The sequence below is a fragment of the Schistocerca nitens genome, chromosome 5 (genome assembly GCF_023898315.1).
Source record: "Schistocerca nitens isolate TAMUIC-IGC-003100 chromosome 5, iqSchNite1.1, whole genome shotgun sequence".
NCBI classification, from domain to species: Eukaryota; Metazoa; Arthropoda; class Insecta; order Orthoptera; family Acrididae; genus Schistocerca; species Schistocerca nitens.
Genome location: NC_064618.1, coordinates 717,513,610 through 717,541,484, shown reverse-complemented (window position 1 = coordinate 717,541,484; position 27,875 = coordinate 717,513,610). Strand labels below are relative to the sequence as shown.

The window sequence follows — 27,875 nt, the reverse complement described above, 5'->3', positions numbered from 1 at the left end:
TTTTAGCAATAATGTATTTATTTCAAATAGTAATATTTACAAAAGGAATAAATACATAGAACATTGTGACTTATAAATATACAGTACGACTTAGGAATCAGCACACGTAGACGGTACGTGAATAGTACCGGTGGCTCGCAGCCGCAAGCCCTGAGTATATCGCAGCGTGGCCGGAGATGATTCAGCACGCAGCCCTCTCTGAGCGGAAATGGGTCCCCGCCCTCGACGTGACTGCCATGAACGAGACCGCAGGCTCGGTGCGGCCCGCCGTTACGCCATCGATTGGCCGATGTAGGCGTTGCAGTTGGGGCAGAAGTGGTCGACAGCGTACGCGCACTCTGCACAGTATGGCACGCACACGCACGGCCACAGCCTGCAACACCCAAGTGAGGTCAACTGCTGTCGTACAGGCATTTACACAACAGAACACGGCGCAGGTTTCATTTCACTGTTGTAGACGCTTAAACGGACAGGAGCTACCTGTCTATGATGTTTGTACTGAAGGCAAGGAGACGCACAGTGAATTTGTAGAATCATCTAGTGTTCGATCCAATGAAACCCTGCCCTGCATGTCTTTGTGAATATTAAAATGTTTAAATAGAGAGTGGTTTTGTCGGCATATTGTGTTTCATGCCAAAGTCACTCAAATATTCAATATCTATCTACAGGTAGCGTAAGAAAGAAAATCAATAGCGTATGAGGAAGTAGTGATTGTAGGCTTCTTCGACCAGCATCGGTTTCTCAGTGGCAGAATTGTACATGATAAATACCAATTTTTTGGTACTGAAATTACTGAAAATTTAAGAACTTTCAGCACTGCAGTTCGTCAGCAATTTTAAGTATAAAAGTAACTAAGAAAAATCCGCCTCGATTGCACAAACTACCTGGTGTTTACCTAGGTTTCAGCGTGGGTAACCACGCCTTCAGAACAAATATAAAACAGCTTGCCTAAATAGGCGTAGCCAAAGGCTAAAAACACCTACAGCGGCAAGTCCCCATTGAATTTTTTTTATAAATACATGGTACGTATGTACCAAGTCAATAATATTACTTATCCGAACACTGTGTGTGCTGCCTCGCCCCCCCCCCCCCCCCCCAGCTAATGTACGATGGTCACAGGCTCCCCACCGAACTAGGTAGTTTGTGCAATCGAGGCTGATTTTTCATAATTATTTGACTGAAAATCGTTTCTTTCTTTTCCTGTTACATTGTGGGTGCTACGCAGGAAGAAACTGTCGCTACCCCTACATGTGCCAATGAATTTCTGACTCAATAGTCATGACCGCTATGATAGATCGAAGACAGAGTGAGCAGTATTTCTGTTTGCTTGCAGTGGAAGGAGACTTAACATAAAAAAATTCTCTCGGCAATGTCCAACACTTACTAATGAAAATTTTCTGAGCGTCCTATGACCCTGCCGCGCTAAATGAACAACCCAGTGTCCAAACGTGGAGCTCTTCTGCAATTTCCTCTGGTTCCTCCGTTATACAAACTTTGTGAGGGTCCCTGGCTGAAGATTTGATAGATAGCTGCTTTTGTAAGCATTATCCTCTTTGGGTAAAGTATAATTCCTTCGGATTATTCTGATTAATCTGTCTTCTACGTAATTTCCCCGTGCTCTCTTTACGTTCATACTGGTCAAACTTAACCTGCCGGTTTCAAAAAGGAATCTTCTTACTGTAACAGAAAATGTTCCTGGAGTGCCATATTTAGGTTGATCGTGAGGAAAATTGACTAACTAGAAAAAAAAAGAAAGGTGGCGTAAGTTTCATTTCGCATTAACGTTTAGGTAATCGTAAATTGATGAAATAGAAAACGGGAAGAAACATGTGAAAATAACTATGCATACTGACCTGAGAACTTTTTGACATGACATTGCTCTTCGGATATTGGAGTGAATGTCGTTACGATGGGTATACGCTGACTACAATATGACCCTGCATATTTACAAACAAGTTCCTATGGACACTGTGCACCCCACCATTACTTCGTGAGAGCTTATTCGAGAAGTATAATTACAGGAATAAGTGTTTTGAAAATGAAGGAAATTAAAGAAAAACAAGCTACGCCGGACAGTAAGAAGATAATCATGTTATGGATAGTGAATCTAGTCCTGGTATTAACTTTAAGTAATTTCAGCAAGCGAGGTATAGCAGAAATTTGAGCTCCAGAAATGAATTCAGTATACGGCAAAGAGTGGCTCACCATTAATTACGTACATCCTGTGTAAGGATAATCGTGAGGACTCTTTCGATACTACAGTGTGCGTGAGGATAAATTATTTCGTAACAGGGCAGCTTTTACCAGCTTCGAAACGTTTGAATGTAAGAATAATCCCTTTGTAATAAGACTAAACACAGTTTCATGTCTTATCTTTTACCATATTACACTGCACACATTGGCACGACCTAACAATAAACGTGCAGAGTCCGCAAACAATGTGAATTGTAAGACTGGTATTCACCAATGTACGTGTTTAATCTTATTGGTGAGTCAACATCGCGGACGTGTTACTGATCTAGGTGTGTGCCACAGAACGCTTTAAGATGTCCCAAGATAACCACAATTACTCACCCGAATATGCACAGCAGTAGCGCCAGCAAGTGCGTGTTTGTGGATGGCTTCGACGACGTCCTGGTTACTATGGTAGCTCGACACGCGGGACACTCAGTTGTACACGGGTCCGTGCCCAGCATCAGAGGCGCCACCACTGCAACGGAAAAGACTTCAGTTTCTGCCTTAAACCGAGATTTGAACAAAGAACTAGGTAATGTTTTAGTACTCTATTTAGCTAGGTAACCGTATGTTTACGGTGGTTTTTGCACCTGCTTTGCGTCAGGCAAAGTGTGGTTATACAAATCACAGTTTCATTGCATTTTCTTATCCAAAAAATATTGTCTTTTGCAAGAACAAACATACCTGCATGTTTACGTCAGTCGTTTTGAAGCTAAGTCAATAGAAAAGAATAGCAGTAGCAGTAATTGTCACTTCAGTTAAGGGTTGTTCTTCGTAGTCTGTTTTATAGAGTATAATTTTTAACTTTTCGCTTTTTAACAATGATAAATTTAGCCATGTAATGGGTACATTTAGTCATTTTAACGGATGGCTTACGGTGGGTATTGCTCGCTGCGGAGGTATTGAGAATATTGGTGGCCTTGAGAGTTAATAATCGTAACGTAATTACTTACCGTACATTAAGTAAGTTTTTAGTACGGGCATTGATACCTCGTATTATTCTACGATGCCTTTTGTATTGAGGACCCATGGACGTTTTAAGGTGGATCAAATGTAGCTATGTATGTGTGAAGGATCCCTTGTATGTGAAAATTAAACTACTTCGTGATTGGACTGTATACTATTATAAACAAAGAACCCTGATTAAAAGAACACTACATATTGTCGTTGCCAAAAGGAGGGAAGCGATTCTTGCTGTTTTAGCTCTCAGTGGCACTGGGATTCTGTCTGAGGCACCCTTGTGAAACAGACGCAGTTCAGTTGCATACCTCGGCTCTGAGCTAAATGTCTCTCGTGCTATGGGACTTACATTCTGCCTGCGACTCCTTCACGCCCAAGGAAACGTCCAAAAGAATTTAATTTTCGTGTGTATTTTGTCGATGTACGATACTGTTTTAGGAATACCGCAATGGACATTGTCTTGAAAGTAACTTTAAAATTAGTACAATCGAAGTGAAAAGTGCAATAATCAGGCATGTTATTTCATCGTTTGAAGACCAATGGATCAGAATCAGATGTTACCTTTCATTGCAGGTGACAGCCTATTTCATGATTAGCTAGTTAATGAAGAATTAGTTATGCCAAGTACGATGTGGCTGCAGTTTCGTTTTTTTATGCTATCGTGCATGAAGTAAACTTCTTTCTCCATAATCGGATGCCGACCATTAGGAACACGGTCAGAAAGCTTAAAATTACTGGCCAAGAGCTAACACTGTACTAATTGTGTGTTGTACTTAAAAAGGAGCCAGTTGGCTATGTTTCGTCAATGAATGTTCTTGATTTGTATCATAGCCAGTTTCCGAAAATTATGCCCATATCCAGATCACCGTATTCGTGTTTATTACGGGGAGACACAAACGCGAGTACATGAACAGATGAAATTTATTGACATTGTCAAGAACTGTCACCGTGTGTACAGCAAACTATGAAGCTCGTCGCAAAAAATGGAGATAGGTTAAAAATACTTCACGGTACAGAACGACAGCAGAAGACATGTTTTTCAGGCAGAACATAATGTAGGAATCCTTATTGCACTTATGTGTATTAGCATGGATCATTTAAATCTGTTGTATCATAAACAGACCATATGAAAGAGGCCAGGGAGAGGTAATGCTGTCTCCATCTTGAATGTTGGTTTGACCACTCAGTGCTTTACTACGGATGGTTCTATTAAAGGTGGCATGACGCTTTCCACAAACGTTTGAACGGCCTTACCTAGAAATTTTTAGGCGGATCTACATTCCAGGTTGCAGTCTGAACGACGACCGAAGTTTTAATTTTTCATATTACCAACTTTTTACTACAGCGAAAGAAGCGGTAATTCGCAAAAATCTTACGTTTTACTAAGAATGAGGTTCTTTCACTCATGTGTGACCATTAGCTTCATAAAGTTTTTCTGAAAAGGGAGAAATACGTAATTACACAGTGTAACTATCTGAACTACTTGTTTAATTAATTTGGAATTTGTCCCAAGCACGGACGAAGGCGTGAAAGATTGACGTAGCGCACTATTACTATTTTTATTTTACACGGAGAAATTTCATTGGAACTAATATGTTAGGCGCTTTCACCTTCAACTTCGGCAGAAATTGGACTCAAAAGTGACGATTGCTTTGTTTGTATCTATTCTTTAGTTTCCTTTGCAAGCACGTATTTCTGCTTACTGTTCGAAGGAACTGATCTTTTGTGACCATAAGAAAAGTTTCAGTCACGTATATGCTTTCTGCTTCCGTGCCATTCAGAACTATGCTTAATTATGCACTGTTCGCCCAATGTGTTGAGAGGCATCGAAAGCCTCGAGCATCTGAGAGTGGCAGTTGAGATCAGTCTCTTGCGACATTACGAAAAATACATTACTTCAGTCCCTGCAGTATTCATGCGTCCCTCGTCCACATCTCGAGGAACTCTGCCTGTCAAGGACACGTCAGCATGCGCAGCGCGCTGTCTTACTTTACGTAACCAGAAAAATTACTGCTTCACGGGCTTTTAAGCGATTAGTTGCTCTAAGGACGGAGGAAAATTGCCAGCAGCTTCGTTGTCGTAAACAGCACAGGGGTACACATGGAATATACATCGCCAACCAGTCTCAGACGATGAAAAATGGGTATGTGGTGATACATACCTGTGATGTGTTGTTGGACGTATCCAGGTTGTGGTGGGGGCGGGCCGTAAGGCTGCGCCTGAGGTGTCGGTGTGTACGGTGGTGGCTGCGTGGGCGGCGGCTGGAACCCATATGGGGGTGGCTGGGTCTTGTTTGGCTCCATATTCTGTTCGGAAAACAGCAGGAATTTTGTAATTAACATCTTATGACCGGAGTTCACAACAAAAAAGGCAATGTAAAGTATTGCTTAAGGGAGGAGACTGCACGTCCTCTGGCAGACTATTACATATTTCAGTTGTAACAATTATCTGGCTGTTTCACCCAACACCTCGTTCGATGTCCGCAAAGAATGGTAGTAACAAATGCATCGGCAGAAATGCTTGCACTGTATTTCTCAAATCTAAGCACATTACTAACCTAAAATTTAACCATAAGAACTGGAAACATACAGGATGAACCGTAACTCTACCGACAAACTTGCAGAGATTTCATAAAGAACTAAAATAAGAAAAATGAACATGAGATGTGGGCTCTAAGATGCATACCTTTAGAGACAGGGCACTTTCCCAGTAGAATAAATGTGTTTCTTTAGTTGAAAATGACCAACTGCTCATAGTTCTTTATGTATCCATTTTAGAGAACATGTTTAATAGACTTATCTTGTTGTGGTCAATATTGCCACCTGTGAGCGTTTGGTCGGTTCGTCAGCAGAGTTCTCGTTCACCCTACATACGAACAACGTTCTTAAAGGAAGAATAATCTAAATGTTAACTAGATAATCTTTATCTAAGCGTGTACTCCAGGACATAAGGATTCAAACGAAACAAAATTTCTAGAAAGCATTTGTTAGTATTCTTTGTGCATGCACCTTCTGCATTCTATATGAGCTCAATATTTTCCATGGATTGGGCAAGTGTGTCAGATTCACTCCTAAAATCTGCTGAAACTGTTCTTTTCATAGTCTCTCATGGCTGCGTTGAACCTTTCCAGGTGCCTTCTGAGTTCATCCCACAAGTCATCTGTGAGCTTAATACCTGATGGTAGTACAACAGCAACTAAAAATAGGTGGTTTCTACAGAACCCTTCAGATTGTCTCCTAGTCGGCATGCACTATATCATCGAAAGTAACTGAACACGGAATTACGAGGAACATCCCCAGAACGTAACACCATCTCCTCCGTACTTAATTGTTTGCGCTGCGTTTGACAGAAGTTTAACTGATGAGGAGGCATTGAATAGAATTGGGGAGAAGAGTGTGTGGCACAACTTGACTAGAAGAAGGGATCGGTTGGTAGGACATGTTCTGAGGCATCAAGGGATCACCAATTTAGAACTGGTGGGCAGCGTGGAGGGTAAAAATCTTAGAGGGAGACCAAGAGATGAACACACTAAGCAGATTCAGAAGGATGTAGGCTGCAGTAGGTACTGGGAGATTAAGGTGTTTGTTGCACAGGATAGAGCAGCATGGAGAGCTGCACCAAACCAGTCTCAGGACCGAAGACGACGACAACAACAACAACCACCTTCTTCACACACTGGCAATGCTAAATACTCCCATCGGCCTAACGCAGCGTATTTGCGATATTGATCACTCTAAATCAAGCATTCTCAGTCATCCATTGTCCGGTGGCGTCGCTCTTTACACAACCTTTAGCGTAGCTTACCACTAACTACAGAAGTACATAGCTCGTCATTGCACCAAATTCTAATTCCCTACGCACAGTAACTTAATTGGAATGATGACAGCACTTTGGAACCCTCTACCGTTTCTTTCCGCTGATTTCATGCGGATTTCAGCTGCAGTTGTTTCTTCGTTTTTACACATAATCACACCACCAACCACCAATTTGGGTAGCTTTAGAAGGGTTGTAACATCCCTGATCGATTTATTTCTCAGGTGACCTCCAATGATTAGTCCATGTTTGTTTGGGGGAGGGGAACTAACAGCAAGGTCACCAGTCCCATGATCCAGGGTAGCAGAAATCAAGGGAGGGCAGCAAGCACAGTCCAGTCAAGGGGAAGGGATTAAGCCCAGACAAAGGCGACAAAAATGGACGTTAGGGCATTAGGAAGAGGAAATAACAGGAGGGGTTGGGTGGAAATAGGGAGAGCAGGGGTGTCCTAGAACCGGTACTTCTTGTGGGACACCAAATCGCCAGAGACCTGTCCCGACACCCACACCTTATCATAATCACGATACAACGGGTACACCGGGGAAATAAGACAAGCGAAGGGGAAACAAAACAGCGCAACAGACCAGACAAAATGCAGGGAAAGGCGGGGAGAACCTGGACGGTGCGGAGGCCTACGCTACCTGAAGTATTCCTATTCAGAAGGAAAATTCAATGACATACTGAAAGACGTAACCACGCTACCGTCATCGTCCCGTCGTCCGCTAACACACAAGGAAGGTGGAAAGGCATTTAGTGCCAAGACCTGGAAGTTGGGGGTAGTCCTTGTTCAGTATCACTGAACTCTCCTGATCGACTCATTGTACTGTTACTGCTTCTTTATACTGGCGGTAAGCCTCTCCTGACATCTAAACGTCATTTCCAATTTACATACGAATGTCCGGATACTTTTAACCATACAGTGTACGCCTGAAGTTTCCAGGTCTGCGACACTTTTTAATGTCTCAATATCTTCTAATACTGAAAATTCTTCACTGTATCTACTACGAAGGCACGTGTTCAGTTATTTGCACCTACTTGAGATGCTTCGACGATCACCACCACCACCACCACCACCACCACCACCACCACCACCACCACCACCACCACCACCACCACCACCACCCACAGTTTTTTCCCAACGCACCGCGTATACGAAATGAGCTACTAGACAGGCACAATTTTAAAGCATGCCATAACTCGTCAAACGAGTAGTGTACATAGAATGATCAAGGAAGTACTTTCTGACTGACGGCTACACATGTTTCAAGAGACAGGCTGAGGTAGATGATGCCCGAAAAGAACGTAAAATTAAATAAATATTGTCAGAAACTAATTATTTGATTTCCAAGACCTGTGTCAATTCGAACGAAATCATTTTGGGCATCAGGTCATGTCATTATCAATGTAACAGAACTGTGTGTTCCCACAGACATTGCAGCGGACTCTTCATAGAGTGGAGTACCGCTGCAGAGTCGTTCGAAACTTCGACAGTTTAGTTGTTGTACCGTCTCATAGTGACTTCGCTAAAACTCACGATTATTTCATTAGAATATTGAGAGGTTTTAGTAGAGTCGTAATGGGTGGAGTACAAGCTAACTGGGGAAGTTATGCTCACTGTGAATCGAACCATCCCGGCATTTGCCTTGAGTGATTTAGGGTAACCAAAGGTAACTGAGAACTGTGTCCGGAGCCTCCCTTCTGAGTCCCCAGTAACTTGACCTCGCTCAGCTCCATGAACCGGAGTGATAACGGCAAGAGAATGCAAATTACGATGTTTGACAAAATAGAAGAAAATTAAGGCTTGCTTAATTTATGGCAACGGAAAGAGTGTAAGCGCACCGGATCAGAAGATCGTCACACATTCCTCCCCTGTCCTCCTCCCCAATCACGCTAATACCATGGAACATCACCCATTGCCCGATAATCACGTCAATTTGTATATGAAAAGAATCCACGAGTTTCTTCACGTACGCCACCTTCAGGAGAAGTCACTCATTAATGATTAGGTGCCGCAGAGCTACAAATCGGCTGTGATGCTGACAGTTACGCCTCACCGGCTGTTCTCATTGTTCCAGGTATTTTCTATGGGTTTAAGATCTGATGATCTAGCAGCCCAGTTGTGGTGCCAGATTGTTCAAACCTGGAACGTGAACTCTGCTGTCAGTTATGACCGGAATGTCCAGAGCATATTAATTATGAAGGGCGCCGACAGCGGTCAAATAATCGCCCTACTTAATTTTCACCGTAACCTGAGTAATACGAAAATCATCCACAAAACAGAAACAATGTTTGGCCCTGACCTGTACTACATCCACCACTGAAGAAATCGTCTTATGGAGCGGTAGGCGTAGTCCAAGCTTATCATTTAGAAGGAAGCAAAATCGCGACGCCTCAGACCACATTACAAACCTCCATTGTCTAGTTTCTGTGTTTGTCCCTTTGAAGACATGCTCTTTGATTTGCGGCCGTGAGCAGCGGCCCCTAATGGCAATTTCATGCAGTAACCTTCGCAATGTCCGCTCGGAAACCAGCTGAGAGACAACTGCATTTTCTGAGAACAGCGTTTCCCTTCTGGTTTGAAACAATTTATCACTGACAAGGTGCGGCTTTGGTCAACGGCCCCTGTCGGCTAGGATCATTGTATGACTATTTTTCTTACGTGCTACATGGCTGCGAGTGGTTATAGCGTTGTAAGCATGGTGGATGCTTCGCGTTGATATATCCATGATTAGGGCAGCTTTATCGATGATATAGTCATGGACACCTCGGAACGTAATAGCATTAGGTCTCGTCTCCACATCGACCTACCGTAATGCGCATACACCATACAACTGTCTGGCTAGTACAGAACACTTGACATATGAGCTGTAGAATCACTAACAGTTTTACACCATTTACAGGCCTCCAAATCATCAGGGCGCACTTTCAACAGGGTGATGTTTTGTGCAGTTATGTTACTATTAATGAACATTGCTTGAGGAGTTACGACAGGGACACTTTATCTAAGGAAAATGTTGGCCACTAATATTTCGATACCGCTTCATCCTACAACAACCTAAACTTACTGCTGTTCAATGTAAATGTATCCCCCACGCACTGTAATTCAAAGAATTAGGAAAGTCGGACAGGGACCAGCAGAGTCGTCTCCAGGCTGACTGAAGACATTGTGGAAGGTTCAGGAGAGCGACGCAGTGCGGTGGCGGGCACCGTTCGATACCAACACCGCCCACAGACACTTGTTGCTACACGACACCCGCCAACATCCTTGTGCAAGCGTTCTCACAATTACCGAGATTAAGCTTCAGCGGAAACTGGTATCAGGCTGTTGGACGAGCTAGTCACCCTCTCGTTTTTTCCTGCAGAGACCTTTCCCCGGTTCCTTGATATTTCAATACGACGCAGACGGTCACAGAAGTCATCGGGAAGGTGGGGGAGTGTGGGAATGTAGTTGTGCTATTTCGAAGCCCAGGGATATAGTTGTGTAGCCAACTTACATTGACAAAAAAGGGATGATAAGCAGTTTTTCACTTTAATGCGAGACAATACCTTCCATTCCCTATTTTGCATTTTTAAATGATACCTACACAGACCTTTTTGGAGTTAGGCTTTATAAATTGTAGCCACGGAATCTGATATTCTAGAAGTTGCTGTACTGACTTCCCTAATTCTCTGAGAGTTTTGGGTAAGAAAAATGTTCCTTTTTACATTGGAGCATTCCATCAGCTGACAAAACCTGAAGTTTCGGCAAGTTCCTTAAGGATTGTGGCAATGTAAAGATGTTGGATGAGCATTCTTCGGCTCAGATGTCATTCCACATTGAGTAAGAATAGTTCAATTTTAAGTTTCAGTTGCTGTCTACTTCACCGCACCTCCCTCCCAATCAAAATTTACAATATAATATCGGCATAAAAATTGGTGAGCTAAAAATTAAAAAATGTATTTTATATCTGAGTGTTTGTATCATTTTCAAGCAAATTTCCGTGTGATCCATTCCTGCTCTAGCTTCTTCCGTGTCGACATAGTTAATACCGTTACGGTGCTACAGACTTAGTTGTTGCCGTCACCTCTCAAGAGAGAGTAAGAAGACCCTCTCTTCGAGTAATTCACAGAGCTCTTAAAAAGAACATTATGTTTTTAAATACTACACAAATTCCAAGTGGTTCGTTATATGTTAAGTCCATCATCGTGAAGCCGTTCCGTTGCACGAGTAACTATTATCGAGGTTCTGATCAGAACGCTACAATTTCTTTCTAACTGTTACGCAACTTTTAATAATTTCTTTCTAACAATCAAACTCTCAGATTTAAATAATCTTATGATACGAATTTCACCTCCCCCCCCCCCCCCCCAATGTCCAACAACGCACAAATTTGACGTCAGTATAGCCTGCGTTGTTATTCATGGTTTCACCTTATTTGCGCAACGTGTTTGAGTCAATAAATCAGACACTACGTATGACTTTGCTAGGAGAAAGGTGGGCTTTTTTAAGCCCACATCACGCAAAGACAAGAAGGTAACTAACATTTACAGCTAGTAAGGCCAGCACACATACGTCAGCGAAGCACCCCCTACCCACGGAATGGAAAATTTCGTGCCGTAACGGTAGAGACGGGAAACCTTGTCGCCACAGGCCACAGTTACAAACAAGCTTAACTGTAGGCCTGAGGAAAACAAACGCTACGTCTGTGGCGATCTTAAGAACAGCTGTTTCTCTGCGTGAGCGTTTGGCTGAACAGCGTTGCCAATACGCTGAACATCAATTAACATTATTCGTTGACCTACTTTCACAGTATTAGGAAACCAGCTGACAATTACTTTACACATGACGCTGTGTAGCACAAATTTTTTTTCAGTAACTACTGATAAAGCGCGACTCTTTACCATTTGTGGGCGACGCAGAAAGGTGAAATCGTAAATAAGCAACCGCACTAGACTTTCGTTTCAAAACTGTCAGACACTAAACCGCTGTAACGACGACCTTGAGAGCTGGTAAGCTGGGCAGCAACTAATAGACACGTGGCGTGGGGGCTTGCGAAAGAAACGTCTACTAATACGTGGCCGACTGCGTGGCGGATTCGACCGGGTCCGAGCGGCGCGCAGAGTTCACTCACCTGTTCGCTGGTCCTTAGCGCCGGGAGAACAGCAAACGAAGTGACACGTACGCGGGCGTAGTTGGCAGCGCAGCGGAACTCGCAGTACTGGCCCAGCGTCGCCGGAGGCCCGTGATAAGTACGGCGGCGTGGCGTGGCGCGGCGCGGCGTCACGTTATCGCTGACGTCACGCGGGGCGCCCGCTACTGGGAAGCGAAGCGGCCCTGGCGACGCGCCAGCAGGCACACTCAGCGTCACGTGGTGCGAGGTTTCGCCAGCCGCCGCTTTCGTTGCAGCCGGCGCGACTGTTTTCGCTTGGCTATTGTCCTGCAGCGATTCCCAACTTGTCGAGCGCTACCAACACCGACTCAAATGAAGGCCTCGGCGCTTGTTGGTGACGTCACGTCAGCTAGGCACGGCGAACGCCAGGTCTGTTGCAGGCATACTCATAATGGTGGTTTCTCCCTTTCTGACACAGGAAAATGGGAAACTATAGGCGGTAGTTGACCAACACACATTGTTCTGAGAGATTTCTGCAATCAATTAATTGTGCAATTCATTACACTTCTTAACAAATAGTGTACTGCTGAACTTCAATTTCCCCCTGTTTTAAGGATTGACATACAAAAACAACATCATGGTCCAGCAGCAACAGAAATCGTGCTTCTTTACCTTATTTGTATATCTGAGGCAGTTACGTTTGTACTGGGTTGCTTTTACAAGAAACTGCGAACATATTGGTGCTCTTCTTTAGGTATCTTCGTTGACTATGGGGTGGGGAGCACTGAATGTTAATGAAATATCTTGCGATTGTACACGTTGGGGGAGGGGGTGGGAGACAGAAGAAGAGGCAAAAGAGAGATACTTCTTTCATCAAATAATTTTTTTTTATCTTGTAAAGCTTCTCCTTTCAGTTGCAAGAGGGGAATATTTATCTTTTCTAATGTGCATGTTTAAAAAAGTTTAAGCTCAGCAGTATTTTCGATGTATGAAACTAATTTGTTTCCTGTTTAGAATTCATTTCGTTGAAAACGACTTTAATCTAATGACTGGCAACAGTTGGACGTTTACACATGTAAATTATTTCACATTTCCAAACGAAAATAAATAAATAAAAGAAACGAGTTAATTGTAAGGGGGTTGGAGTAAGTATCGATAGCAAAATGGATCATGTAAATATAGTTACTTGAATGTAAAATTTCCGAAGCTTGAAATGGGGCAAAGCATCTTCTCATATTGATCTACGTTTGTTTCGACAGGATTCAGTAATACAGAACTATGATCTTCATTTGTAGCTTTACAATAGCAAGAAAATCTTTCACCTAAATAAAACTGCAGAATCCAAAACATTACCAAACGTTTTGTCGAAAAATAAGAGATTTATAGTGATAAGCACAACCAGGCGTTTCTGCCTGCAACAGACCTGGCGTTCGCCATGCCTAGCTGACGTGACGTCACCAACAAGCGCCGAGGCCTTCCTTTGAGTCGGTGTTGGCGCTACCCGCCCCCCCCCACCCCTCCTCCGAAGGGGCTATGATAATACTAATTGCGGGAGGGGTGGGGTGGGGGTGCTAGCTTGCTACAACAAAGACATGTGAATTGAAATTTTGATTAATTTACTGCAAGAAAATCAATGTATAATGCAATTTTGTCATAATAACAAATTTTAATTTACCTTTGCACTGGCAATAAAAAATTGTAATCCCCTTTTACACTGCTACTATGCACTTATCAATAGGACTGTGCCACCACCTCAGAATACTCCTAATTGTTACCTTTTCATGTTGTTGTTGTTGTTGTTGTTGTTGTGGTCTTAAGTACAGAGACTGGTTTGATGCAGTTCTCCACGCTACTCTATCCTGTGCAAGCTTATTCGTCTCCCAGTACTTACTGCAACCTACACGTTTCTGAATCTGCTTAGTGTATTCATCATTTGGTTTTCCTCTACGATTTTTACCCTCCACGCTGCCTGCCAATACTAAATTGGTGATCCCTTAATGCCTCAGAACATGTCCTACCAACCGATCCCTTCTTCTGGGCCGGCTGAAGTGGCAGTTATATGATCTACCCATCAAATCTTCAGCATTATTTGTAGCACCATAAATCTGCATGCCTTCGGGAAAAATTGCGGCTGGAGTTTCCCCTTGCTTTCAGCCGTTCACAGTACGAGCACAGCAAGGCTGTTTTGGTTAGTGTTACAAGGCCAGATCAGTCAATCATCCAGACTGTTGCCCCTGCAACTATTGAAAAGGCTGCTGCCCCTCTTCAGGAACTACACATTTGTCTGGCCTCTGAACAGATACCCCTCCGTTGTGGTTGCACCTACGGTACAGCCGGTCGGCGTGGCTGAGAGGCTCTAGGCGCTTCACTCCGCAACCGCGCTGCTCCTACGGTCGCAGGTTCGAATCCTGCCTCGGGCATGGATGTGTGTGATGTCCTTAGGTTAGTTAGGTTTTAGTAGTTCTAAGTTCTAGGGGACTGATGACCTCAGAAGTTAAGTTCCATAGTGCTAAGAGCCATTTGAACCTTTGTTTTTATTTTATTTTATTTTATTTTATTTTATTTTTGGCACCTATGGTACGGCTATCTGTATCGATGAAGCACGCAAGCCTCCCCACCAACGGCGAGGTTCATGGTTCATGGTTCAGTGATAAATGAAAAACAAGTTTTTTACTTACTAGTGGCTCCCAAGGGTCCGGGCTGCAGAGTAACGTTTCCAAAGGAGAATTTAATGAAATAAATGGCTTCTTTTTCTGTGTTAAGCCAACGTCTGTATTTTGTCTTCTACGAAGCCAATACAGAAGACTCGATTTCGCAAAGGTAGGGTGTTGAAAATGATAACAGTATAACAAACGTTCTTCTTTTCAGCGCAGCAAACCCATCGATACAGCCCTGGCCAGAATTCGAAGAGTGTTTTACTACTAAATTGTCTTTTGATTTTGCGGTGAAGTGTAAGAAGACTTCTTCTTCGCAGTTGAGAGAACTGTGGGAATACAGTTTTTGCGCGCCATCTGTAAGACAGAAAGCAATAGATGGCCATTGATTCTGATTTTGTCAGTATAATAGATCGGTGTAGCGAAACCGCAATAAATTTACATACCCTTAGTAATAGATTATGCGGAAGGGGGATAATGGAAGGCAAATTCGGTGTCAGAAGATGAAACGACTTCCCTATATCATTTAGTGAAGCATACGAAGAACGGTAGAAGGACTTTTAATGATGAAATGCGAACAAAACACGGTACGATTCTGAGAACCTAGCAGGGTATCATGGACGAGATTTATCGCTATTATTGCGAGTTATATTCTGTACGTCAAAGTAGTGATGCTTCCTTGGAAGAATTCTTTAACATCCTAGCCCCACAGCTGAAAGAAGATGACAACGATAAAATTCTCGAGGTTGTCAGTGAAGAAGACGCGTATGAGACTCTGTGCGCTTCACCACCAAAAAAATCCCCAGGACCGGATGGACTGCCAGCAGAGTTTTACATCCGTTACTGGCCAGTAGTAGGTGCGAAAATTACGGACATTGTAAATGAGGTTATTCAAGGTAAAATGATTCCGACTGTGTTTAAGGAGAGTAAAATTGATGTGGCGACAAAAAATAATGGAAACAAAGATTTAAATAATTTTCGTCCAATTTCACTGCTGAATTCTGATTATAAAGTAATAGTTAGAATAGTAAACAAGAGAATTTCATGCCTTACAGATAAAATTATTAGTCATCATAAGAACTGCGCGCAAGGCAGAACCATTTCTCAAAATCTAGCAGAATTCAGGGACATCATTGCAATAACTTCTGTAACAAACATAAAGTGTGCTTTATTGTTTTTAGATTTTTATAAAGCGTTCGATGTAGTAAATCATGAATATCTTCTACAGACATTGAAGAAAATAGGTTTCAGCGATAGGGTCAGACAGTTAATTAAGGGCATAGCGACTGGAATAAATGCTAAAATAGCGGTGAATTGTCAACAGTCCAGGCCGATACAAATACAACGAGCTGTTCCTCAAGGAAGTCCTTTGTCCATGTCGCTCTTTGCCATTTCGCTGGAACCTTTCCTCCGACATATCCATGCTAGATTAAAAGACTTAACATGATCAGGAACTAAAACAGTCATAAGAGCCTATGCTGACAATATAGGGGTCATTATAAGGAATAATGACGAGGTAACCACGCTTACAACAGTGGTTGATTCGTACTGTAGAGCATCTGAAGTCAATGCAAAGGAAAGAAAAAGTAAAAACTTAAATCTCAGAGGTTTTGATAAGATCAACGTCGAGTGGGCAAAATTAGCCCGACAACATAAAACACTTGGGATCAGCCTGACAGCATGCCCTATGAAAATGACGGCTTTAAATTGGAAAGTTGTAGCAGATAAAGTGCAAGGAGCCATTATAGAGAATTTAACTCGATATATGAACCAAGTTCAAAGAACACAGTATATCAACTCACGCATCCTTGCTAAAGCTTATTATACTGCCCAGCTGTTTCCAATACCGAGAATGATAGCGAGGAGAATAATATCCAAGACCACCATCTTTTTGTGGAGAGGTGAAGTGCTCAGAGTAACTTCTAAAGTAGCCTCTTTTGATCCTAAAAGTGGTGGACTAGGATTAACTGATATAACAGATAAAGCCTTTGCACTTGTTATCAAAAGGCAAGTTAATTTAATAAGAGACTCACGAGAAAGCATAGCCAGCCAACTTTTCGAGATCATTAAACCTCGAAGGCTGCTTCCCCCGATTGACGTGGAGAATATCAACAGTCGCTTACAGCATGTGGGGATTTTCTATGTTGAGTTTAGTTATGTTAGTGTCGAATTCAGGCAGTCACGCCACTTAACATCGAGAGCCATAATGCGGGAACGAAAGAAAAGCGAAGGAAGGAACAAAATAGAACGACAGATTCCAAACATTCAGTGGACTGACATTTGGAAAAACATTAGTTCTAATGTGCTCACGTCTAATATAAAAACGTCATGGTACAAGACAGTTAGCAACATAGTTAGCATCAATGAAAGACTGCATGCAATCGGGCACTGTCAAACAAATTTATGTCAACAATGCCATCTAGTTGACACAATAATTTATAGATATACTTCCAGTGGTCACGTGAATAGTTGGAAGTGGATCCGGGAGCAAACAGCTCTGATTACAAGAACATCCCCCGAGTATACAGAGTGTTACAAAAAGGTACGGCCAAACTTTCAGGAAACATTCCTCACACACAAATAAAGAAAAGATGTTATGTGGACATGTGTACGGAAACGCTTAATGTCCATGTTAGAGCTCATTTTAGTTTCGTCAGTAAGTACTGTGCTTCCTCGATTCACCGCTATGATTTCATACGGGATACTCTATCGGAGCTGCTAGAACATGTGCCTTTACAAGGACGACACAACATGTGGTTCATGCACGATGGAGCTCCTAAACATTTTAGTCGAAGTGTTCGTATGCTTCTCAACAACAGATTCTGTGACCGATGGATTGGTAGAGGCGGACCAATTCCATGCCTTCCACGCTCTCCTGACCTCAACCCTCTTGACTTTCATTTATGGGGGTATTTGAAAGCTCTTATCTACGTAACCCCAGTACCAAATGTAGAGGCTCTTCGTGCTCGTATTGTGGACGGCTGTGGTACAATACGCCATTCTCTAGGGCTGCATCAGCGCATCAGGGATTCCATGCGACGGAGGGTGTATGCATGTATCCTCGCTAACGGAGGACATTTTGAACATTACCTGTAACAAAGTGTTTGAAATCACGCTGGTACGTTCTGTTGCTGTGTGTTTCCATTCCATGATTAATGTGATTTGAAGAGAAGTAATAAAACGAGCTATAACATGGAAAGTAAGCGTTTCCGGACACATGTCCACATAACATATTTTCTTTATTTGTGTGTGAGGAATGTTTATTGAAAGTTTGGCCGTACCTTTTTGTAACACCCTGTATATGGCTGTCATTGATACATAGGCCTGAAACACGCTATTTCCCAGAAGCAAAAAATAACGCTGTGTACTGGTTGCTGGGAAATTTTGTTAATTACGTCCTTAACAAATTAGGATCCGATAGCATCATAGAGTTCAAGGTACACATGTTGTGTGAATTCCACAAAATTAGAAGGTATTCGAATCACAAGAAAAAGTTTAATAATATGTTAAAAATTGTATTTGAAAGAATGGGCGTTGGTTAATACAAAAAAGAAGACACTGTGTTGACAGTGATGTATTGCAGTTACCTTAAGAATATTATTTAAAATTTTATAGTATATTTTGGTGTGTGCTTTTTCTACCTCAGAGATTAGTTTTTGAAATTTATAAGCTAATGTACAGAACTTATGTGACAGTGAGATTGTGTGTCTAATACTGTCAAAACACAAAACATTGAAGGTACATTATTGACCTACATCAGAAATCTAGATATAGACAGTTTTTATGGAAAGGTCCTTATCGATTGGTTAAAACCATAAGATTCTATTTGATAATGTAATATTCAATGGCTGGCATATTGCCCTGTTCATTTTTGCACTGTAATGTGTAGGACAGTTTGACAGTGAAAGACTTATTATATAGGTCTGATCACTTCAGATACTTAACATTCAATTAATGTCCAGAAAGTGTAGTTGGAAGGCTAGTGAATTTTATTATATATCTCCTTTCCGCCATTCTCAAGTATTTCAAAAATTGTCTAATATGATTATTAAATTGTTTCATATTCAAAATTATCCCACCAACTTGCTGATATCGATCATAAAGAACTATTTATGCTTCTGAAAGATTGGAGCTCATGTAATTAAAATTGCAGAGTTTATTTCTTCATGTTGAAGTTTTAATGTCTTAAAAAAACTTTTCTTGATGTTTAACTTAATTCTTTACGGTAATTTAGTGAGTAACACAATCTTCTGCTGCCTTTTTTAACATCACCATAATTGAAGTGATCAAACTGTTTTTGTTTAAATAACTTTATGTCTAACTAACATGTGTCCATGGTTAGTATATGAACTTAGTATGTATTTGGAATGTATAACATTGTTTTTTTTTAATAAATGTTTTTATTAAAAAAAGAGCTGTTCTAAGCGATACAGTCTGGAACCGCGCGACCGCTGCGGTCGCATGTTCGAATCCTGCCTCGGGCATGGGTGTGTGTGATGTCCTTATGTTAGTTAGGTTTAAGTAGTTCAAGTTATAGGGGACTGATGACTTCAGAAGTTGGGACTGATGACTTCAGAAGTTAAGTTCCATAGTGCTCAGAGCCATTTGAACTTTTGATTTTGATTTTTATTTTATTTTATTATTATTTTTTTTTCACCTACGGTACGACTACCTGTATCGATGAAGCACGCAAGCCTCCCCACCAACGGCGAGGTCCATGGTTCATGGTTCATGGTTCACTGCTAAATGAAAAACAAGTTTTTTTAATTACTAGCGGCTCCCAAGGGTCTGGGCTGCAGAGTAAAGTTTTTCAAGGAGAATTTAATGAAATAAATGGGAACAATGAGTTCTTTTTCTATGTTAAGCCAACGTCTGTATTTTGTCTTCTAAGAAGCCAATGCAGAAAACTCGATTTCGCAAAGGTAGGGTGTTGAAAATGATAACAGTATAACAAATGTTCTTCTTTTCAGCGCAGGAAACCCATCGATACAGCCCTGGCCAGAATTCGAAGAGTGTTTTACTATTAAATTGCCTTTTGATTTTGCTGTGAAGTCTAAGAAGACTTCTTCTTCGCAGTTGAGAGAACTGTGGGAGTACAGTTTTCGCGCACTTTCTGTAAGACAGAATGCAATAGATGGCCATTGATTCTGATTTTGTCCGTATAATAGATCGGTGTAGCGAAACCGCAATAAATTTACATATCCTTAGTAATAGATTATGAGGAAGGGGGAGAGGGCGATGAGAATTATGATTAAAAATTGAGTCGTGAATACTGAAAGGTAGCAAACCCTTGCTCTTGGGGAAGGTTGCCTGCTCTTACGCCAGCTACAATTAGACCAAAGTCCAGAGTCCATTAGTTTATCTGTGACTTAGCAGTTCGTTAGTTGAGAAGGAATTCTGTCTGGGAGCACGACATTTGGCTTTAATTGCTCTAGTGAGGAGATATACAGTATCAGCAACAAAATTCGATCGTTTCTCCATCCGTAGAGAGGTGTGTTTATTCTCGTATATACCACTAACAAACCCAATTTCAGTAAAATAAAATCGTATTCTCCAAAAAATATTATTTAAGACATTTATTTTCCTAAACAACATAACAAAATTACAGTTTATTCACCAATTTTCACATTTAAACATTATTCTGTGTTTAATATTAGCTCACTGCATAACTGAACACAGAAATAATGTTTGACTTCATGAGATATCCCGTCTGCCGTACAACTGCTTTCAAACTCTCTTGTATATTATCATATATTTTTATTTTTGCTTTGAATTCAAACTCAGTTAGACTGCATTCTTCCTTCAGCTTCATTTTCAAATGTTTCTAATTGATTGTAGTTTTCCTGTTATCTTATACCAAGGTCTGTCCCATTAATTCTTTACAGAGTTAAGATGGGACTAATACCCGATTACTTTTAGCACCGTTGTAAACAAGACATTCTTTTGCAAGGTTGTTCTGTCTTTCGGATCATGGTTTACATTGTTGTGGTTTTCAGTTTGATGACTGATTTGACTCAGCCCTCCTGCTAGTCTATCCTGTGGAGGCTCATCATCTCTGGAAAATTACTGAAACCCTCCACCACTTGATGTCTCAGAATGTGTCCTATCAACCCTTTTTGTATCTAGCTATGCCAGAAATTTCGTTTCTCCCCAATTCAGTTAATTACCTTCACATCAGTTGCGCGGTCTACGCATCTAATCTTCATCATTCTTCTGTAGCATCCTATTTCAAAAGCTCATAATCTCTTCTTGTCTGAACGGCTAACCTTCCATGAATCTCATTCGTACAAGACTACACTCCAGACAAACACCTTCAGAAAAGACTTCCTAACACTTAAATCCATATACGAAGTTAACAAATTGCTCTTTTTCTTCCTTACCACAGCCAGCCTGCGTTTTGTATCCTCGCTGCTTCTGCCATCATAAGTTATTCTGATACCCAAATAGCAAACCACATTTGCTACCTTTAGTGCCTTATTTCATAATCTAATTCTACCACCATCACCTGATTTAATTCGACTGTATCCCATAACCCTTCCTTTACTTTTGTTGCTGCTCATCTTACAACATATTTTCAAGACACTATCCATTATGTTTAACTGCTCTTCAAGTCCTTTGCTAACTCTGACAGAATTACTGAGTAATCAGCAAAATTTTAAGTTTTACTCCTTCTGTGGAAATTTGTTTGCTCAAATCTTTCTTTAGTTTCGTTTACTGGTTGCTGAATGAACAGACCGAATAACCGTCTTCAGGTTGAAACTCTCCTTCCGTGTTTGTCTACAAACAGAGGTCCGCCTTGAGCGTAACACAATTTTTATTTTCGAGACATGTTTCGCTGAAGTTTCAGTATCATCAGTGTTTTATTATTATCTAGTTTCTTATGCTGTGGTTCTGGATGTTTATATTATTTCATGCAAATGTTTTGTTTCACACTTTACCCAAAAAATCCACATTAGCCGGCCGCGGTGGCCGAGTCGTTCAGTCCGGAACCGCTCGACTGCTACGGTCGCAGGTTCGAATCCTGCCTCGGCCGTGGATGTGCTTAGGTTAGTTAGGTTTCAGTAGTTCTAAGTTCTAGGGGACTGATTACCTCAGATGTGAAGTCCCATAGTGCTCAGAGCCATTTGCTTAGGTTAGTTAGGTTAGTTAGGTTTCAGTAGTTCTAAGTTCTAGGGGACTGATTACCTCAGATGTGAAGTCCCATAGTGCTCAGAGCCATTTGAACCAAATCTACATTATGCAGCAACAAGAGAGATGATAGAAAACGCACTGATGATGTTGATACTTCAGCGAAACATGTCTGGGAAATAAAAGTAAAAACAAAAACTATGTTTTGCTCAAGGGGGACCTCTCCAAGAACGAATCTAGACTGAATAACATCGATGATAGGCTACAACGCTGTCTCACTTTCAGTCAACACCACAGGCGTCGATAGGTCGACAACCGACACGAGAGGCGGCGTGTAGCACAGCGACTGTTTCACCAAGAAGTTGCAGCGGTGGCGCCGCCGGAGAAATACGCCGGCTTCACAGCCGAGCGTGAAGTTCCAAGTAAGTACGACTACCGAGAAGACCGCCTTCCACTTGTGTACATCGCGCTGATCGTCGGCTTCTAGCGAGTCCCCACCAGCTGATTTTTCAATGAACATTCTAGTGGAACAAGAACTATATACTATCCAGCCTTAGCTTCTGGGATACCAGTTGAACTACAGGATCTGCTGCCTAAGCCTACTTGTGAAAGGTTGAGTATTCCTCAATAATTGTGTGCGTTCTTGTCACTAATCATTATCAGTGTTTGAGGGTTCTCCTCATTCTCCTCTCATAGCATTGTGCTCAGCGCACTATAAATAGTGCATGGTGTTGATCAATAAAAACTGCTTCTGTGGTTGTATCAAAAGTACGACTCAACAGCTCGCGCCAAGGAGAGAGAAGTTTAGAGGCTCGTAGTGAAATTTTTTCCTGACAAACAACCAGAACAGTTAAGAAATTGAAATTTTATTTAATAAGTTAACCACATACTTTGGTGAACAGTCACTCACAGCTGCTGCGAGGTTCAAGTTTTTCCGCCTTAAGCGGGCAACAGGTGAAACTCATAAAGAATAGATCACACAATTACAAGGTTTAACTAGCCACTACAAATATTTGTGTCGCTGTGGGCAATCATACTGTGAAGTAGAGGTGGGTAACGCTATAACTGAAAATGTTTGGGACGATAGAATTCGACCTGCTCTTTTGAAACACCTGATCCTCGTTTAGATACAGTGTTACACTTAATTGAGGCTTAGGACACTTGTGGTTTACCTAAGTGCGAGATGCAAATGTCAATTATTAACGAACTGCTTACAAGGGAACCTCCCCATCGCACCCCCCTCAGATTTAGTTATAAGTTGGCACAGTGGATAGGCCTTGAAAAACTGAACACAGATTAATCGAGAAAACAGGAAGAAATTGTGTGGAACTATGAAAAAAATAAGCAAAATTTACAAACTGAGTAGTCCATGCGCAAGATAGGCAACATTAAGGAGAATGTGAGCTCAGGAGCGCCGTGGTCCCGTGGTTAGCGTGAGCACCTGGGGAACGAGAGGTCCTTGATTCATGTCTTCCTTCGAGTGAAAATTTTAATTTCTTTATTTTCGCAAAGTTATGATCTGTCCGTTCGTTCATTAACGTCTCTGTTCACTGTAATAAGTTCAGTGTCTGTGTTTTGCGACCGCACTGCAAAACCGTGCGATTAGTAGACGAAAGGACGTGCCTCTCCAATGGGAACCGAAAACATTTGATTGCAAGGTCATAGGTCAACCGATTCCTCCACATGAAAACACGTCTGATATATTCTATACGACACTGGTGATGGCATGTGCTTCAACATGACAGGAATATGTTGTCGTCCCACCTAACTTGTACACTTGGCGAACGGATAAAAAGATTCTTCTACCTTGCCCGATTTAGGTTTTCTTGTGGATGTGATAATCACTTCCAAAAAAGTGATGAAAAGATAAGAGTTTGTCACATAACCTGCAACAAATGAATGCAACAGTTTCACAGTCGCACAGTTTTGCCTGTGCTCTATCAAAACATATGTGTCACAGCGCGTGACGTCAAGTACAGAGACAAACAGCGCCATGCAGTGCCGCCGGAACGCTGGTAGACAGAAAAACATAGCAAAGTCTTGCCCAAAGTTCTTTAGTCGCCATAAGCATGCTAGTGACCAAGAAGCGACGCTATTTCATATTTTTGCAACATAAAAGTCATATTCAGCCAGAGTGCATCGAAAAGTTGCGTGAACAGAAAACTTCCCAACAACATGCAACTAAACTAGCTCAGATCATTAATGTTGCCACGGCACAGCCAGTCACGGAACAGTGCGACCCGGTGGTTGTACTAGATGCTGTGGGAGGTCGTCGTAGTACAAAAATTAGCAAACACCGGTCATGTATTTTGCAGACGCAAACACAGGTCCACTACTAAATCTTTGTCCACTTCACCTGTCATACATTGTAGTTGCTCATAGCAACAGCGAGGAAGAGATAGTTCCCTCTTGGATGTGGAAGGCTGCTGGGTCTAGATGCTTGTTACTTTGACAGTAGCTAAGAAAGATGTCAAACTGCAACTGGACACTGGTGTTTCGGTTACATTTCTGGGCAGATTGGATCCATCTACGCATTTGTTGTCCGCTTGAAACGGACAGGAAATTCCAGTTTTGGAAACTTTTAGTATGACAGTTACTTTATCAGCTAACGAAGACGGTTGGCCGGCCGCAGTGGCCGTGCGGTTAAAGGCGCTGCAGTCTGGAACCGCAAGACCGCTACGGTCGCAGGTTCGAATCCTGCCTCGGGCATGGATGTTTGTGACGTCCTTAGGTTAGTTCGGTTTAACTAGTTCTAAGTTCTAGGGGACTAATGACCTCAGCAGTTGAGTCCCATAGTGCTCAGAGCCATTTTTGAAGACGGTTGTATTCACAGTGCTTTCTGCCAAATCTTCCCAGGATATTTTGGCTTAGATTCTTTTGACATTTTCGGATTGACAGTTCACAAGTCAGTGTTGCAAATTTCGAGAGATATGTCTGCCGCCTCAAGATTCAAGCTTTGTGCGACAAATTTAGTGAACTTTCTAGCGACAGTCTCGGATGTGTGAGCAGTTTTTCAGATCATGTGTCACTCAAAGACAATGCACAACCAACGTTTTGTCGAGCTAGGCAAGTGCCCATTACCATTAGCGAACAGGTAGCTGAAAAGTCACGACAATGATAAGCTGATGCAGTCATTAAGCAAACCTTCAAGATGCCTTCGACTATGAAATCTCAGACATTGATATACACTTACACTTTGCCCCGCTTAGAGGAACTGATGGACGGAGTAATCGAGGGTCGTTATTTTTCCAGGATAGACCTTGCAGGTGCTTACGTCTAGTTGCCTTTGGATGACTTCTCAAAGAAATCCTCTCGGGTTATTTGAATTTCAACGCCTTCCCTTCGGTAGTGCATCAGCACCGGCGATCTTTCAGCTTTTTAGTACAAGTGACTGCCATGGAGCCTTTTGGCTCAAATTATCTGGATGACATTGTTCTGTCTGGACGTTCTGCAGAAGTTCTTTCAGCCAATCTCAGGTGCTTTTTTCAATTACTGTTATCGAGAGGCCTCAAGTATGTGCTCTTTTTTCCGACGGAAGTAAAATACGTGGGACACGTTAGTATGCACGGTATTCACCCCAGACAGACTCATTTGCGATCCATCAAAGTTTTTCCGGCTTCCAACAATCTAAAGGAACTGCAAGCAGTATTAAGCAAACTGAATTACTACTTCAAATTCATTCCTCCAGCTTCTCAGATTGTAGCTCCGCTTTACTAGTTGCTGTTTAAGGATGTTCCGTTTGCATGGGGGCCATGCCCCGTCGGGAATCGAACCCAGGACCCCGTGCGCGGGAAGCGAAAACGATACCGCAAGACCACGAGCTGCGGACAAGGTAAAATAAAACAGGCGCTATTTAGTAACGCGTGCCTCATACGTTTTGATCTGGTGTTGATGGTTCTTCTACTGGCCGAGGCGCTATTCTGTCGCATCGGGTCTGATCAACAGATTGTCCAAAAGCATTTGCCTCCAAACTTCTGACTAAGGTTCAGATAATTACAGTCACATAGGAAACGAAGCATCGGCGAAACAAGTTTCATTATTACCTCTGTGGAAGGAAGTTCTACTTGGTCATAGATCATAATCGACTCATTTCACTCTTCCACTCAACCAAGCCTCTTCTGTCATACACGGCTCAGAGATTGTAACAACGGGCTTCATTGTTGTCGAAGTACAGCTATGAAATCCTGTACCGCTCTATGGCTCAACATTCCAATGCCGATATGTTTTCGAGGTTACCGGTGGACAAGGATGATCAGTTCGACTCCTCTGAAGCATTGTGTTGTCAGGCGATGCTCTAGACGCTTCCTCAGTTCACAAATTTTCCATGGACTTTCGTCGCATAGCGCAAGAGAGAGCTGTGATGCAGATTTTAACATTTTGCTTAATTACATGTGCTTAGCGTGGCCAAGGGACTGAAAGACATTGTGCGACCGGAAGTACACCGATACTTCGCTCACCGTCAAGCCTTGTTATTACAGCACAGTGTTTTACTGTTATATACTGTGAATGAACAGGACCGGGTCACTATCCCACGCACCCTTCAGCAGGATGTTTCAAGGTTGTAGCGTGAAGAACACTGGGGTATTGTGAGGACAAAGCATCATCCTCGAGTCCATTGTTCTTGACCAGGGGTGGACACAGAGACTAAAGACATGACATCACACTGCACCGCTTGCATGGAGCAACAGGCGGCTTGCCTTCAACGCTTTTCTGACTGGAAGCGCCCCAGAGGTTAGTGGAAACGCATCCACATTGACTTTGCTGGACCTTTGTGGAACTTACGATGGCTTATTATAGTGGATGCTTTCAATCATTTTTCCGTTGTGGTTCTGATAAACGCTACGACGTGAGCAAGTATTATCAGCACACTTACTTCAATTTTTTCCATCGAGTTCTTGCTGGAAGTGTTAGTGTCTGATAATGGACTGCATGTGATCTCAGCGCCGTTCCACCCGCAATCAAATGATAAAGCTGAAATTTTTGTGCGAACATTCAAGGCGCAGATGAGTAAATTCCACGGAAGTCGAGCACGGGAGCAGGCCTTGCAACCGTTTCTGTCTGCCTTCCATGCGATGCCCCGAGAGGGACGTTACCCAGCCGAATTCCCGCATGTCTGCTGACATCGCACTCTACTTCATCAGCTGCACCCATCAATGAGAAGTACCGGTCAGTACAAAGATTCTCATTTTCGGATCCAGGACGCAGTACTCTTTAGGAAACCCCCCCCCCCCCCCCCCAGCCTGGACAGCGATGGCAACAAGTGCCATTTCGTGTGTCCTTGGACACAACATGTTCTTGGTTTCTTTCCCTCACATGCCACTGCTCAAGACACCGGAACCAGCTTCACCCTCTAGCACCCCGTGATCCTACGACTGGGTTTCGTTTTACAGATTCAACACGCAGCCAGGAGCCAGGGTCGCGGCCGTACATCACGGACCAGGCGGCATCTCAGCCCGTTTCCCATCGAGGTGGACGCGTCCTCATAACCGACACCCTCATCACAGCAGCCCACATCGTTGTGGACGATGCCTCTGTGCCCTCTCCCCTGCCTCTCCGAGGGAGGACCAAAGCGATCGAGAATCTGGCCCTGGATGTAAGTGTGCGTCCTCCCAGCAGTTTGCCTGGAGAACCCGTGGGGACACAGGGCGCATGCTGGGGAGCGGGTTGGTCCGGAACCTGTTGCTGGCTTCAGTCCTGGTTCCCGTCCCATCTGCTGCGTCTGCACCTAGACCTCCCCCTCGCCGTCGGTTCGCACCGCAACCATATGTGACCACAGCCAGGAAATTTCGGGGGTTGGAGTGAGGTGTCATAGGTACAACACGCACCACCAGGCAGCACCACAGGCGTCGGACGGTAGACAACCGACAACAGAGACGGAGCATAGCCAAGCGATTGCCGTACCAAGAAGTCGCAGCTTTTTCGCCGCCAGTCGTAGGGTTAATACACGCCGGCACCTCAGCAGGTCTGGCAGTTCCAAGTCAGCTCGACTACCGGG

At 42.7% G+C, this 27,875-nt stretch overlaps 1 protein-coding gene across 1 annotated transcript; it reads right to left on the bottom strand.

Annotated features, from left to right (window-relative positions):
- Positions 1 to 22,400, bottom strand: LOC126260680 (uncharacterized). The gene is made up of 5 exons (XM_049958014.1): positions 22,160 to 22,400; positions 12,120 to 12,322; positions 5,357 to 5,501; positions 2,575 to 2,710; positions 1 to 373 (listed from the first exon to the last, which is right to left on the bottom strand). The coding sequence occupies exons 1-5, from the start codon at positions 22,398 to 22,400 to the stop codon at positions 271 to 273; spliced, it is 828 nt and encodes a 275-aa protein (XP_049813971.1). The 3' UTR covers positions 1 to 270.
- Positions 22,401 to 27,875: the final 5,475 nt, after the last annotated feature.

Bases quoted from the DNA above. Each gene is read 5' to 3' on its own strand.
- LOC126260680 (XM_049958014.1), bottom strand. From the start codon at position 22,400: ATGTTCATTGAAAAATCAGCTGGTGGGGACTCGCTAGAAGCCGACGAT. The intron at 12,323-22,159 runs GTGAGACAGCGT...GCGCGTCGCCAG, and splicing joins GCCTGTGGTGTTGACTGAAA to GGCCGCTTCGCTTCCCAGTA. The intron at 374-2,574 runs GTGAGTAATTGT...TGGGTGTTGCAG, and splicing joins CTACTGCTGTGCATATTCGG to GCTGTGGCCGTGCGTGTGCG.